This window comes from Fringilla coelebs, assembly GCF_963513975.1.
Source record: "Fringilla coelebs genome assembly, chromosome: Z".
Lineage (NCBI taxonomy): Eukaryota > Metazoa > Chordata > Aves > Passeriformes > Fringillidae > Fringilla > Fringilla coelebs.
Genome location: NC_140031.1, coordinates 47,369,663 through 47,384,186, shown reverse-complemented (window position 1 = coordinate 47,384,186; position 14,524 = coordinate 47,369,663). Strand labels below are relative to the sequence as shown.

Here is a 14,524-nt window from a genome sequence, read left to right as displayed (position 1 = left end):
TTTATCACTAGACCCCAAAGCAAAATACTGGGTGAATAATATAATTTCACCAATAGTTCTTTACTGGAAATAAATTTCACAAACAGAGCAAATAAGCACAATTTTAACAAAATTAACAGGATCAAGGACATATAGATGTAGTCTGAGGGAGACAGAGATGTAAAGCACAAGTATTTACATTCTCTTTATCCCTACCTTACTACCCTACTATCCCTACCTTAACTAATTCCTTTATGAAATACTTTTAAGAAAAAGGGTGGGGGTGAAAGCAGACATTGAGAAAGCAGACTGAAATAATGACTGTTAATACTGCAAGTATTAATAATTTTTCAGTCAGATATATAGTAAATATTAAATGCAGCTGGTACTCTAGCTGCATCTACATTTGCCCAGCCAAGTATTTCTGCACGCTGACAAGACAAGCCAGATACTGCCAATTTGTGTAGACTTGGTTAGCATTTTTGTAAAAGAACAGTAGGACAAACCAAGAGCTTCTCCTCGATATTTGATAAAAATGGTTCAATGCTACAAATGAGAGAGAAATCTAATTTCCTGAAAGGACCACATGTTCTAAAAATGTTTAAATGTTAACATGTTAAAGTATTTTCAATTTCAACCACAAAACAGAACACAGTAATGAAGACATATGCAATATTAAAAAGGAAAAAAAAAACCCAAGCATTTCCATTAAACTTGGAATTTGCTACCATGTATGACAGGGCCAAGACCTCTTTTTCCCCACTCTGCTCCTACAACAAGAAACTGGGAGGGGCATCAGCCAAGACAGACAACCCAAAATGACCAAAGGCCTTCTGAACATTGTGCTCAACAGTAAAAGCTGGGCTAAGGAGGAAGGGAGAACATTTGAAGTGATGGTGTTTGCCTTGCCTAGTAAATGCCATGTCTTATGAAGATGAAGCCCTGCTTTCCAGAAAATGACTGGACATCTGCCTGCTGATGGGAAGCACTGAATGGAATCCTTATTTTACTTTGCTTGTGGGTAAGTATTTGTTTCACTTATTAAACTGTCTTTACATAATGTCATACATTTTTTAATTTGTCCTTCTGATTCTTTCCCTCAACCCAGTGCAGGGTGGGGACTTACCTGCCAGCTGAGATTGACCCACTACACCATGTACAGCTAATTAAATAATATGCAGTGAAGCAAGCCTCTTTTCAAAATCCTCTTCCTTGTTCTTATTGTTGAAAATCAAAGCCATCTCACTAAGAAAAGCATAGAACTAGGAAGAAGCTATTGACTGTGTTAGCATACAAAGGTCACATCACTTCAACTGATATCTGTTAGCTTAGCAAATGCAGTTCCTACATTGCTGTTCCATTTAATGCTTTGTTAAGTCAAATACAGTGCTACGGTGGCAGAAGTTTCACAGTGTGTTTTTACAAAAGTTCTTATAGGAAAATTAATTTTAACTTTTTTACTTTGAATTACTGAGTTATTTTAGAACTCTAAAGAAGAGGGTCTTTTTCATGTGCTGTAAATGTAGTACTCCACAAATGCCTAAAACATACTTCCAAAAAAACTACTGCAAGTGACAGACCAGAAAGACATTTGGTCCTACACCACACAAATTTATACTATGCAACTAAAAACCTGAATGAATTCCTTTGTCACCTCTTTGTCAGGCTATGTAAGACACCTTTTTTTTAAAAATCCCTACCAGTATTTTCAGGGATGAAAAGCATTTCTGATATCATCTGTGACACTGTGAAAAATCATGCAATAGTTCAATGCAAGTAGAAGTGTTATAAACAACATACAAACTCCCTGGTAAATTCTAAAACTGAGTTAAGAAATTTGATTTGAGGAACTTTGACCGGGAGCTCCCCCATCAAACCTGTTTAAATAATAAAACAAACAATATATCTTAATTCATTTTAGAATTATATTCAAAATTGATTTGAAGAGCTCAAATAATAGGACATCTTTTATGTTCTTTGGCAGTGCCTTTTTAACTACAAGAAAAGTGTATCAATATTATTCCACCACGTTGTCTGAACAGGTTAACCCAGTGATCAGTGATCCAATTTCCTGTCACTACTTTTATTCTGCTACAACACAGAAGCAATAAAATACAGAAAATTCTATATAACTTGAGAAAACAAATGCACTCAACTTCATCCTTTGTTTTTCACTTTTTTTTTGACTGCTCTTTTTACATGGTACGCTTACACACATACATAAAACATAATTTTGCAGCAACTCAGCACTAGAAGAGAGGAAACATACACAGATATTTTCCCTGCACTCCAGCACTCTTTGTTGCAACCTCTCTGAATCACAAAAAGGGAGAATCTGATTCTAAAAAGCTAAAAAATTAATAACTGCTCACTTTTACCAGTTAGAAAATATTAGATATGTTCAAAGAAAGAATTTAGTTAAAATTATTCATCTGTTTCCCCTTATAGATATTTTTGCTGAAGAGCTGTACAGGAGTTTGGTATATCACAACATGCATGTTTGCTTCTTCCCACAAGCTAACACACTTAAGTGTACTGAAAAATATGGTCGGTCACCCCTTCGCAATGTGCTACAAACCACATGAAGAGAGGAACAACATCCAAAATCATTCCTTTCATTTAGGTTTCTGAATGGCCCTACATGCTTCTTTTCAAAGTGTTACCTCTTAAGCAAACAGCTTTTATAAAACAAAACTGGTAACAGTGACTCACACCCTCAAACTGAAGACAGGAAGGACAATTTTGCACCCTGTATGCTACCTCTAATGACATGGAAATACTGTGTATTGACTTATGTATCTCTGAAATTATAGACAAAGGAAGGAGAAAACACAGTTCTGTCTGCACAGGTAGGGAGGTTTTACTCTTTTGATTTTCTGAATGACATTTTAAACTGTGTAATGGAATTTTAAAATTAGTCTGAAAATACAGAAAAATATCAAGCTTTAGTACAAGAAGATTGAGAGTGAATGAAGGGACAAATTAGTTGGATTGTGAAAATACAGTATTTTGGTTTAGAATTTATTTTTGCCAAAAATGCAATGGGAAAGTGCAATAGATAAATAAATATGAGGAACAAAGCTGTTAGAAAAAACATAATACACTACAGATATTATGAGGCAACAAGCTGCTTTTTAAGGCTAGAATTCATCTGTGTAGGATAGTTTACACTACAGTGAGTAAGATCAAAGTAAGAAAGCAACAGACATCCAGGATTTGTGCTGAAACAACAAATCTGATATATATGTATATAGAACAAATAAAATCTAAACAAGAGGCAGATCTCTGTGGTTTATGTTGTGTCTGGGGATTAAGCTTATTTTTCATATATATAGTACAGTCTGACAAAAGTGATTATTCTGCCAATGCAAAGAAAGGTTTATGAGAAAGGCATGGCTTACAGTGCTGGAACCTGTAAAAGGAAGGCATAGCAGAAAAAACTAAATGGTACCTACACTTAAACTGCAGATTCAAAACCAGGAAAAATATGAAAGCAGTATCATTTTCCAAAGAAACAGAACGGCTACTGACACCAATTGCATGTAAGCCTGCTTGCTGCTTAGTACCTTTGAAAAGATAGGTTGCTTAAATATAAATATGAGTATAGAAGCCTAATTTTAGGCACTTTTAAAATATCTTGACCGAGGATAAAAAGCAGCACTGTTTCACAATGTCTTGCTTTGATAGCCCTCAAAAAAGGTAGGAGGTCTGGCTAGGTAAGATGATTGAAGCTCTCATTATGTTTAATCTTTTTGCTTTCATAGCATAATGAATAACTACTTGGTATTATATTGAAAGTGCTTTTTTTCTCCCTGAAATACTTCATTTTCTATTGTTCTGTTACTGTATGGAAAAAGTGAATGGAGTACCTATTTATTCTCTGCTCTCACAATAATTTAAAAGAGAATGCAGAGACAGCAGTTAGGTTTTATTTTATGTGAGAATCTAGAAGTCAAAGATGTTTTACAAGGCCTCTTGCAACTGAAAAGAAATAGGTGGTATAGAGGACACTTAGTATCTTTCAGGTCAACGTCCTGCTAGTCAGCAGGTCACAGAATAGCAATTAAGTTGCCTTCAATTCCATTTTTATGCTAAGTCCTAGGAAATATTCCAAATGAAACGAAAAGTCTAAGGAAGAAAACCAGGACATTTCATTACAGTAAAACAATGCACATCTAGAAAACAAAAAAAAAAAAGTATTAGTTTTGCTAGGTTTCTCTTTCAAACGTTTCCTAAATCCTGTCACTGTAAAATAAGATAATCACTTCTTTCACTACACCATATTGTTTGAGAGAACAAGCTGGTGTCTGTAATAACTACAGTAATACCTGCTGGTAAGGGCATGTGAACATCTGAATGTAGCCAACAAGCTACTCATGACTCGTTTCTTCTCTACATATCTATATAAGAATCTTATGGATCAATTCATTTCTTTAGTGGAGCAAAAACCAGCACGTTTCACAACAAAAGGCTGCTATAACAAGCAGCTGTTATACTTACATATAATTCCTCACAAAAGAATGAACAAAGGGACACCTTTAAAAAAATATGTCAGTCTTCATTATTTTAAAGTATAAAATTCACACTCACATCATTTTTTCCATTTAATTCTCTATGGGAAAATATGACCCAATCTGCTAGAATATTTATGTGTTTAGTAAAAAGCACCGCGGTTCCGCTTTCAAGCAAGAATGTCTTCAGAAGAACTGTCTGTGGCAAGACTTGTTGATGCTGTGAATTTGTTCCTTCAACCAAACTGAAAAAAAACAAAGTGAAAAAAACCTAAAGCTTTAGGCCACTTCTATTATTATAGTTACCAGACAGAAACCTTGTCTTCATTCAAAATTTGGCACAGATTTGGCCATTTTTACCTATGGAAAAATCAGACACAATTTCTGATGCAAAGTAATTACAATGATGATGACTATTACTGTTAGACCTGGAGAATTCTAATACTGTGCGACTATTTACATAAAGTAAAGGCCACCATTTCTGTATAAAGGCAAAGCCAAACCTAGACTTCTTCTATGCTTCATAAACCAAGGAAAAGTAATAGTCTCCCTAAGATAATAGGGAGATGACAGTTATTGACTTTTAAAAAAATCAAATACATACATCAGTATATTCAAAATGCTGCTTGTCTGCCTTAAAGAATGAATAGTGAAGTACTGCAAATCTAAAAGTTACACTTTATGAACAAAATTAAATGCGTACTGGAATAACAAGCTGGAAAAAGCAAGATGTCTTTTAACATGATTATGAAAAAACCTATGAATTTACAATAAACAATCTAAGAACTGATAAATATAAATTGAATTGCTAAACTGCTTTCTAGAACTGTATCTTATCAGGAATATACACAAATAAGGATACAAGCTACTGTAAATAAAAAAGTACATGTATTATTCTATAAATCCCACCTCTTTGTCAGAAACTCTACTTCGCCTTTTACTAAATCAAAGAAAAACTTCAATAATGTTTTATGAACTATCCTCAGTTCATCTTCTGTCCCTGAAACTGTGACTGTATGACAAATTGTTTCACAATACAGGCAAGACCTGAAAAATAAAAAATGAAAAATTCCACTTGTATGACAGAAATAACAGATAATCTATTGGCAAAAAAGTCAGCTTTGAATCTGGTCAGATTTAACAACGAAATAGTTTCCTCCCTAGCAACAGTCAACATTTTAAAGGCTAATTTTCTGGTTTTAAAGCTTTTTTCAAAAGAGAAAAAACACCAACAACATGTTTGTGACTGAGCTTCTGTGTTCCAGATGAAGATTTTGTATTACAGTGTAAGTGAAAAAATTTAATTTGATTTCATTTTTCTGTCTCTACTTGAGATATTGTAAGATTACTATATTAAACAGAACTTCTTTAAAATCCTTTAAATCCGAGATAATTTTGTAGTATTTTGTAGACATGGTAACATCCTACAAACTTCTGTTCAGTTAATAGTTCATACATACTATTTGACAGGACTATAGATTGTCAAACATGATGAAGATGACTCTGAAGTAATATGCAAACATAATTTTTGTCTAGAATTTTGAGTACTAGAACCAGGTACACAAATACCGCGTATTCCCATTCTCTAGGAAGTACTAAAAGACAAAATACATCATTTAAAAGACAAATTCTCTTTCATGTTCTTCAAAATATGCTTACAGTCACACACATTCACTTATCTGTAATCATAGTATCACAGTATTTAAATATTACTTGAGGTTTTATCACAGCCACAAGAAGAGCTGTAGTTTCTTTTCCAAATGAAGACCTAGTTTCTGTTGATGAAAATTACAAAAAATAAGTTCTCAAGATAAAGCAGAGACTAACTATCCAAACTTGTCTTTGTAGATATAGATAAGTTATAATCAGACATCTTCAAAAAGATGGTAAAGGTTATGTTTAAAATCAAAATACAACATGAAACTTCATGTTTGATAAAATAATCCTTGAATTTGCTTTGTAACTGCAGATTGTGGGTGTGTGTGTTTATATGTACACACACAACAACAGCAAGAGTACACAGATTACTATACTCTGTAAAGAGTGTAAGAAATAATTTGAAAAAAACTGATAAGGCTAAGAAAATGTACTTATTTTTCTTTCAAAAAATTCCATCTGCCAGTGAGCTAACCCTTTTTGAAACATAAAGTGAAATCACCAAATCTGTTACAATTCTAGACTGTCACATACTGGTAACTTGTTGTTGCAAAAAAGAACTTTGTTGCAATTAGAATACCAACTCTACTGTATCTGAGTTTGGAGTAACATAACTATTGCATTGGTTCCTCATTAATCTTTCTTACCTTACAAGCATCTCTATCAAGGACCATGTGCCTTTCTTACAGATAGGACACTGAAGAAGATCCAAATAATACTTCAACATTGATGGGGACTTCCAAGGAGGCTCACAATGAAGAACAAGGTAAAAAACATGACAAAGTTTGGCAAAAAATATTGTATCAGTGTTTCCCTGTAAAAATATGAGAAAATAATATTGGCTCCAGACCAGCCAAAGATGTATATCTATCTTCACTAAGAGTTAATTTATTTTCTTTAATCTTTAAAATATCAAGTGACCAAATTTAACCACTAAAGTAACATGCAATTTAATGCACAACTTCAAGGAGAAAAATACATAGATAAATTAAAAAAAAAAGGGGGGAAGAGAAAAAGGACAACTTGCTCTAGTGTGATATGCCAGTTGAACGCACCACCGTTTAGAGCAAACCTTGTTCTCAATCGATCTCTCTATCCGTAGTGTACCAGCATAGTGCTGTTTCTAAAAGTAACAAAAGATTTTTGTGGCCAAGCCTTCCACAATATTTAGAGCATTACATTCATCTGGCTTGCAAATAAATACTAACTTGAAACAACCCTTTTTTAAATCCTATTTTTACAAGCACATTGATGAGCACAAAAAAAAGAGTGAAAGGATCACTAAAAACTACTAAATACTATGTCAGAAGCAAAGATCATAATACTTCCATTTATTGCTTATATTTTTAATACTACTTTAGTCTTTATCTCTCACCAATAGGACATGTTCTAGAAGACGATGAAGAAGTTGCAGAGGAGGTGCACTGTACATTTGGCCTGTAGCAAGTTCTGTGACTACATCATGAAGAAAGTCCTCTTCCACTAATCCTTGAAGTATAGACCAAGTGCCCCTCGACCAGTCAGTAGTTTTAACCTAGAATGAGATATCATTGTAAAAAAAATTAAAGAAACCCTTTAACCAACCAAGGTAACTAACACAGGAAATCCCTAACTAAAATGTTGGTATTATATATCCTGGTTCCTCAAAGGATAGAATTTATTTTTACAGTAGCCAGAGGGGATGTGACCAAGACATGGAGGTTATTCTATACCACCTTACATCCCTGCCAGGGCAGGGAGAAAGGGACTCTCATTTCCAAGCAGAAGGGGTCCTAACAGTCAAGAAGATCTTAATGGCACAAGACTTCCATCATATTCTCTGCCACTCATGACAGTAAAACTCTTAACTTTACGGCTTTCAGAGAACCCAGACAGATGCAATAGCTTCCATGAGATGCTGTATTTGCTCTGCAATTTCCCTGTTACTGTTTGTACTTTCAGCTTTCCAAAGATCACAAATTAATGACACTAATTAACTACTCATGGTCTCAGGTACATTGCTATTTACATCTTTCCTCTAGTTCAGATTCAAGCCAAAGCTGATGCACAAGCCAGTTGCAACTGCATTGCTGACTGAAGCATGGCTTTCTTCAGCCAGGTAACTACTCTTTTGAAATACAGCTTTTTTGTTTGACCACACAGCCTGAGGTAAATTAAAATTTCTCCTAATTCTGGGATAAGGAGGCACAGCTGAGAGAAGCAGGATTGGACTGCTGGGAATTAAGCAGTTACATAAATTTATTGTTGATTTAGTCTCTGATAACTTGTAGACTTTATGACCTCTGCCAAAAATCCTGTCTCTTAGTGTGCACTAATAGAATAGTTCAGATAGAATTGTTATAAGAGCATTGAATCCAACCATTAACAGCACTACCAAACCCACCACTAAACCATGTCCTTAAGTGCCACTTGTACCCATCTTCTAAATCCCACCAGGGATGATGACTCCATTACCACCCTGAAAAGCCTTTTCCAGAGCTGGACAACCCTTTGTAGTGAGAAATGTCCCTATTATACAATATAAATATCTTACTAATTGTTTCAATATTAGTTTATATTTTAAATTGACAGAGATTTTGAGTCCAGTTGTGAATTTAAAGTCTAAAGAATATACTGCTATTAGATAGCTTCGAAAAATGTTCCAGTAATTAGATAAAAAACATAAAGAGATCTGTTTATAAACATGAAAAAAATTCAGAAAGAAATTATAGTCATGGTTAAATCACAGATAAAATCTCAGTGAATGAATGAACTCCACCTTAGCATTAGATATTTAGTGTCTTGCAAATATCTCATATCTCACATTCCTAATATATGCCATTGTTACATTAACAATAAATAAAGCTACTCATGTAGACAATTTTATTTTAATCAAGTCTTTGTGCATCTGGTGTTTGCAACTCACATTTATTTCAATCTTGTCATTCATAAATGAACTATTAAAATCTCCACTAAAATTTCCTTTGGAAATAATGGTTGCATTTATACTTTTGTAATGTTAATTACATACAAACAACACATTTAAAGAGCAATTGTAAACTGTTTAATGATAATCAAAGAAGAACTTCTCTGCCACCTGGATTTAAGATGTAAGGCTGTATATTGGGCATGTACAAGCATGTGACCACTGACTTTCACCTGGCGCTCACACCACGAATCAGCTTTATATATTGCAACTGAAACTTTTATTTACTGAAAATTCTGTATTCAAAGAAACAGTTACATTGATGCATTATTTTGAAATATTATTATTTTGAAATACACCAAAATAAAGATGTTTTGCAAAGACTGTGGTACATTTTGCACAGCATTCTAGTCAAAGAGAAACTAGAGACTGGTTCATCACATTTCTCAGAGGTAAAGAAGGATGATACAAAACTGAAGCAATAAACTTTTGTCAGTATCAGGAGACACCTATTATTAAAGAGACTTAATACACAATAAGCTGTTTAAGCTTCACTGGCTTGCACTCTGATGAGGAATCAGCAGTTTCTTGTGAAGCACTGCTGCTACAATCATTAGCACTTTGAGCAGAAACAATGACATATGAAGGTCCACACAACACATCTTTTACATTGCATGATGTGGAAGAAAAGCTGACAAAAGATAAATAAATATTTTTGGGATGATCATGGAACAGAACACTTAGCTGTGCTAAGCCTTCCTAGCAGATGCAAACTGAAATGACAAAATACAACAGATAGATCTAACATGTTCATTTAGTTTGCAGGTTTGATTTTACTTCACTAGTATTACTGGAAATGTTTACTGGAGCTGCTTCTAAAAGTCATAAATATACTTACTATAGAAGATACATATTATAAAAACACTAGCAATAGATATTCCATAAAGCAATAGAAGTGAAAGAACAGTAAGAGAAGTATTACAATTAGGCTTAAAATTTCCAAGCAAAAAATTGTATTATTCTTAAGAGTACAGAAAAACAATTTCAGCTTACATGTGTTAAGAAAGGTAATTTTTTATCCCATTAATTCAAGAAACTACACACTAAGATTAAATTTCAATGCAAACCTCTTTGGGAACAGAAACACACATGGCACTTTACAGATCAGCGATGGTGTTGGACCATGACAAAAGTATTTTATTCCTCATGTTTTAAAAATAATTTTTTCTTCTTCCTTCCTTATTGTCAATAGAAAGAAATCAGAAAAAGATTGATTTAAAGTAACTATTTATGTAGTATGGCTCATGAAGATACCAGATTTTCAGTTACCAAGGAATACAGGAAGCTAACACATACTTTAAGGGTTTCCCTTTTTAACTTTTAAGCAACACAAGTTATTACCATATAAAATGCACTACTAGTAGCTCATGGCCACCGTATAAAACGCTTTTTGAGTACTGAAGAGGCAATGTTTCAACATTATTTATAGATTTATTCTTAGTATTATGGACAGACAAGGCAAAATTTTAAAAGTATTAATTTACTTCAGGTATTTATAACAAAAACTTAGTAAAATCTATTGCTGACTTGTTTTACAGCATTTATTTGGCTTAATGGAAATAAAAAAGACAAATTGAATAGTACAAAAAAAGAAATTAAAGTGACTATGAAAACAGGACTGGAAAACATAAAGCATTCTACTTGCAATCTGTGCTTCAGCTGACTCTGGAAACTCACATGATGAAGTATCAGGCATGTGCTGAAAGAACAAGTACTCTTTCTTTTTACAGTGAGATAACCTCTAGCTAAAATCTGTCTCTACTAGAAAAAGCACTGGTAAAAAGTGTGTACAATCTCTTTTTATCTTACTGCATAAATACAGTGCTTGAGTAATTCATGATGCTTTAAATCACATCAGGACATCTTCGCTTTTGATTTCCTAACATTAATAGGTAAGGTTCTCTTAACTAGCAGGATTAAGCAGTTTCTTTGTACTAACAGGGACACTACTAAAAGTATCACAGGTACAAACAACATTCAAGACAAAATGATGCTCTTTAATGCAACAATAACTTTATCAGAGTTTTGGATAGACAAACGTAGTTTAATTGCAAAATTAGCAAACTTCATAATAAAATTCCATATGCATAATATGCCCTCTTTTTAAATAATACTTACCTCTGGATTGCATTTGTTCAGGTGGTCTGTTTGCATAAGTCTGTGCTTAATAGTCTGTAAAACAGGATAAAGTCAATATGCACACTGGATACCAGTCAACATATTCAAAAATGCATGAAACTTCCCAAATGACAACTTCTGTTAAACGTAGTTCAAGTACAACCTAACATTTAGATTTGTCTATTTAGATTTTTCATTTGGAAAATTGATTTTTCATTTAAATTATGAAGTAGAGGACTAATGACTTAAAAGGAATAAAATATAGCCAAATTTTCCTTCCCATTTTCCCCTGCTATTGTCTCTTTGTTGTTATGTGGTTGCTCTGTAAGGACAGTGTTCCTAGACTGGACATTAAAAAACTAAAAGTTTTCACTTTTTCTGTGGCAAAATGCCAAGTTTGGATTCCTCTTGCATGCAAAAATATGGTCATAGGTGCAAAAATGTATTACTATTATAGCCATATTTAGTTACTGCATGGTATTACAATGTTACTAAAACATGGTACTAAAATATCCTTAGGAGAGACTGTCTTTAAAGGGTTAATCCATCTGCACATTGCTACATAATAGTTTGAACCAGAGCACTTGCTGTATGTAAAATACATGAAAAGTTAAGAACAAACATATTTTTAAAATGTCTGGGCGGTATAGCCTTGATAAAATTTCACTGATAAAAACGTAGCACATGATGCACAGATTTAACCAGCATGAGTCTTCTACTTGTAATCTTGTGTTTAAACATTGTGTGTACCTTTTGAGGACTTTAAATTTTTAATTCTTCAACTAGTAAAACTTACAGTGTTTCATGTAAACAAGCTCCTACAAATATACTTAGGCACCATCATCTGCATCGCTGTAACTTACAGAGATAATATATCCTAACTCAAGGCATTCAGTTGCTTTCTCTTGACTTGAAATCGAGCTGTTAACTACTAATGTAGCAATTTTATCAGGATTAGATCTGTGACAACACAAAACCAAAGGAGTGCATTAGCTCTACTTTTGACTTGTAATAAAAAACATTCATGTGAGTCAACAAAACACTGTCTCAACAATATGATTGTTGTGAAAAATGTCGTAGTATGAATTAGCTAGATAACAGGAAAACCACAGAAAGACTGTAACTCAAAGATATCTTGTTGAACAATATTTGCTACTATTTACCTCCTATTTACCTCATCTATTACACCAAGGCTTTAAGTAGTACACCGTGTCCTCTACACACCCGTGTCAATGAATAGCCATAACTAAGTTTTATTTTAACTGATGGTAGATGTAGTAAATACGGGATTATTAAATATTGCAGGTTAAAAAGCCTGGTAAAAGGTATGTCAAATATCTACTTTATTAGCTCAATACTATAATGAAAGATAGAGGGTTTTAATAAAAGTCACGCTATATGAAAATATAAAATTGTCTATATATGAAATATATAATGCTAACAAAGCATCAACTGTTACTTACCGCAGTAAAATACATATGTTTTATAATAACATTTTTCATTTCAGCAAGTTGCATTTTAGACAAGACTTGTGACTCTGTTTCTTGCGCAGCCAGGAAATGGTTCATCTGTGTGTCTTTGGGATTTTGTAATTCATTCTGCAGAGCAAAAAAGTAATACTTTGTTTCAAAGCCAATGGTCTAACCAACTTTTATGTGCTAAGTCTCTCTATATATTGTATTGCAAACTGTATGTGCCTTTGTATGTTTATGTAATTGTGTAAGGGTCTACATCATGTGCCAGATAAAGAGCTGCTGGTATGGAAACAAACCACTGATGTTGTACAAAGTTACAGCACAGGAATTATTGATATTTATCTTTCCTAACTGACTTCGGGCCAGGTCACAATCTCTGTGACTGAAACAAGGACTATTTCTCAATAACAGATTTTTTCTCAGAACTTTTCAAAAACTAAAACCAGAGCTCACACATTTTCAACTGGTCAAAAATGTAGTAAAGATTTTATAAGGCATTTCTTTTTCAATTTGTCTATTCATATCATATAGACCACTACAATGAAATCTTTTCAGTTCTTGCCTATAAACATGAACCAAATTAGTAATTTAAAATGTAATAGGTTTTACTGTCTTATTTTTTCTTTGATATTATTGTCTGTTTGTCTAGTAATTAATTCTCTGAGTCCACCTATAATTTTCAGCTACTTCTTCAGCATAATGAATGAAGAAGCATTTCTCAAATTGGTTTCCAACTCATTCTGAAAAGACTCTCAGTAACACAACAAAATAACTTTTGCTTGAAAAAAATAACTATATAAAATATTTTGAATTTACTTAATGGGTTGAGAACATACATTTCAGTAAGAGTTTCAATGCATGCTTTTCATCAAAGACAGGTTAAGAATAAAACACCATGTTTGGTTAAGGTAAATAAACAGGTAATCACAAAACCAGACTCCTCCTGCAGTGTGATGAGTTAAGAATCATGAGATAGATACAAGTGGCTATTTCTTATTGTGAGCAGGTGCGGAAGGTTTGCAGTAACTTGCCTAATAATTCAAACTCTTCAATCAAACATAATGGGTGAATCAAGTCTGGGACATAGCAGTAGAGAAAAAACAGAGTAGTGCATGCAATGACAAGGTGCAAGAAGCTTATAATTCCACGTTTTTAAGATAAAGTTTCAAAAGTTACATGTCTCATCCTATTTTCAGATTTTCCCTTAAATGTATTGTTCAAAACAAACATATTTGGCACGTTCATATCTCTAAATAAATATTGAGAACAAGAACTTCTTGGACATTTCAAAAGAGAATGAAGTATTTTTGGTAACTAGAATAGAGTTCTAAATAGCTTTTGATGAGCCATGGATAATTGAACTCTGATGCATTAACTAGTCTTGTTATGGCCCTTCATGCACGTTAGTTTCAATATGCTCATTAAAACACTTATATTAAAACAATTTATAGTACAATCTTGGCAAAAAATTAGAAACTCCAGCATGCATCCAAAAAAGCTTTTAAAGTCACTGTTTAATTATGAGACTAGCTTCCTAAAAAAAAAATCATGCATGTGTTTTAGTACCCTGAATCAATAAATCTGACGCCTTATAGCACCATATAACCAATGACAATCCCACACAGCATTTTAACAGTAGACTTATAAGGTTGAGATAATAAGAACAGATACTGGAATATAAACATGAAGCAAAGACTTAGTTTAAAAAAATAAAAAAAAAACACACCAAAAATACTCTGAACATCAGTGGAGTTTCAGTTGCCCTGAAAAGAATATAATGCTATTTTGCTAAATCCATCATCTAGACACATATATGGATG

General features: G+C 33.3%; 1 protein-coding gene across 3 annotated transcripts in view; it reads right to left on the bottom strand.

The window, feature by feature from the left end:
- Positions 1 to 14,524, bottom strand: part of SLF1 (SMC5-SMC6 complex localization factor 1) — a 34,026-nt gene that overhangs the window by 12,636 nt on the left and 6,866 nt on the right. For all 3 annotated transcript variants that reach the window (XM_084224633.1, XM_084224635.1, XM_084224634.1), the window contains exons 6-11: positions 12,693 to 12,827; positions 11,230 to 11,283; positions 7,522 to 7,680; positions 6,794 to 6,960; positions 5,400 to 5,537; positions 4,570 to 4,735 (exon numbers count right to left, since the gene is read on the bottom strand). In XM_084224633.1, the coding sequence (XP_084080759.1) occupies positions 4,570 to 4,735; positions 5,400 to 5,537; positions 6,794 to 6,960; positions 7,522 to 7,680; positions 11,230 to 11,283; positions 12,693 to 12,827 (819 nt within the window). The remainder of the gene's footprint in view (positions 1 to 4,569; positions 4,736 to 5,399; positions 5,538 to 6,793; positions 6,961 to 7,521; positions 7,681 to 11,229; positions 11,284 to 12,692; positions 12,828 to 14,524) is intronic.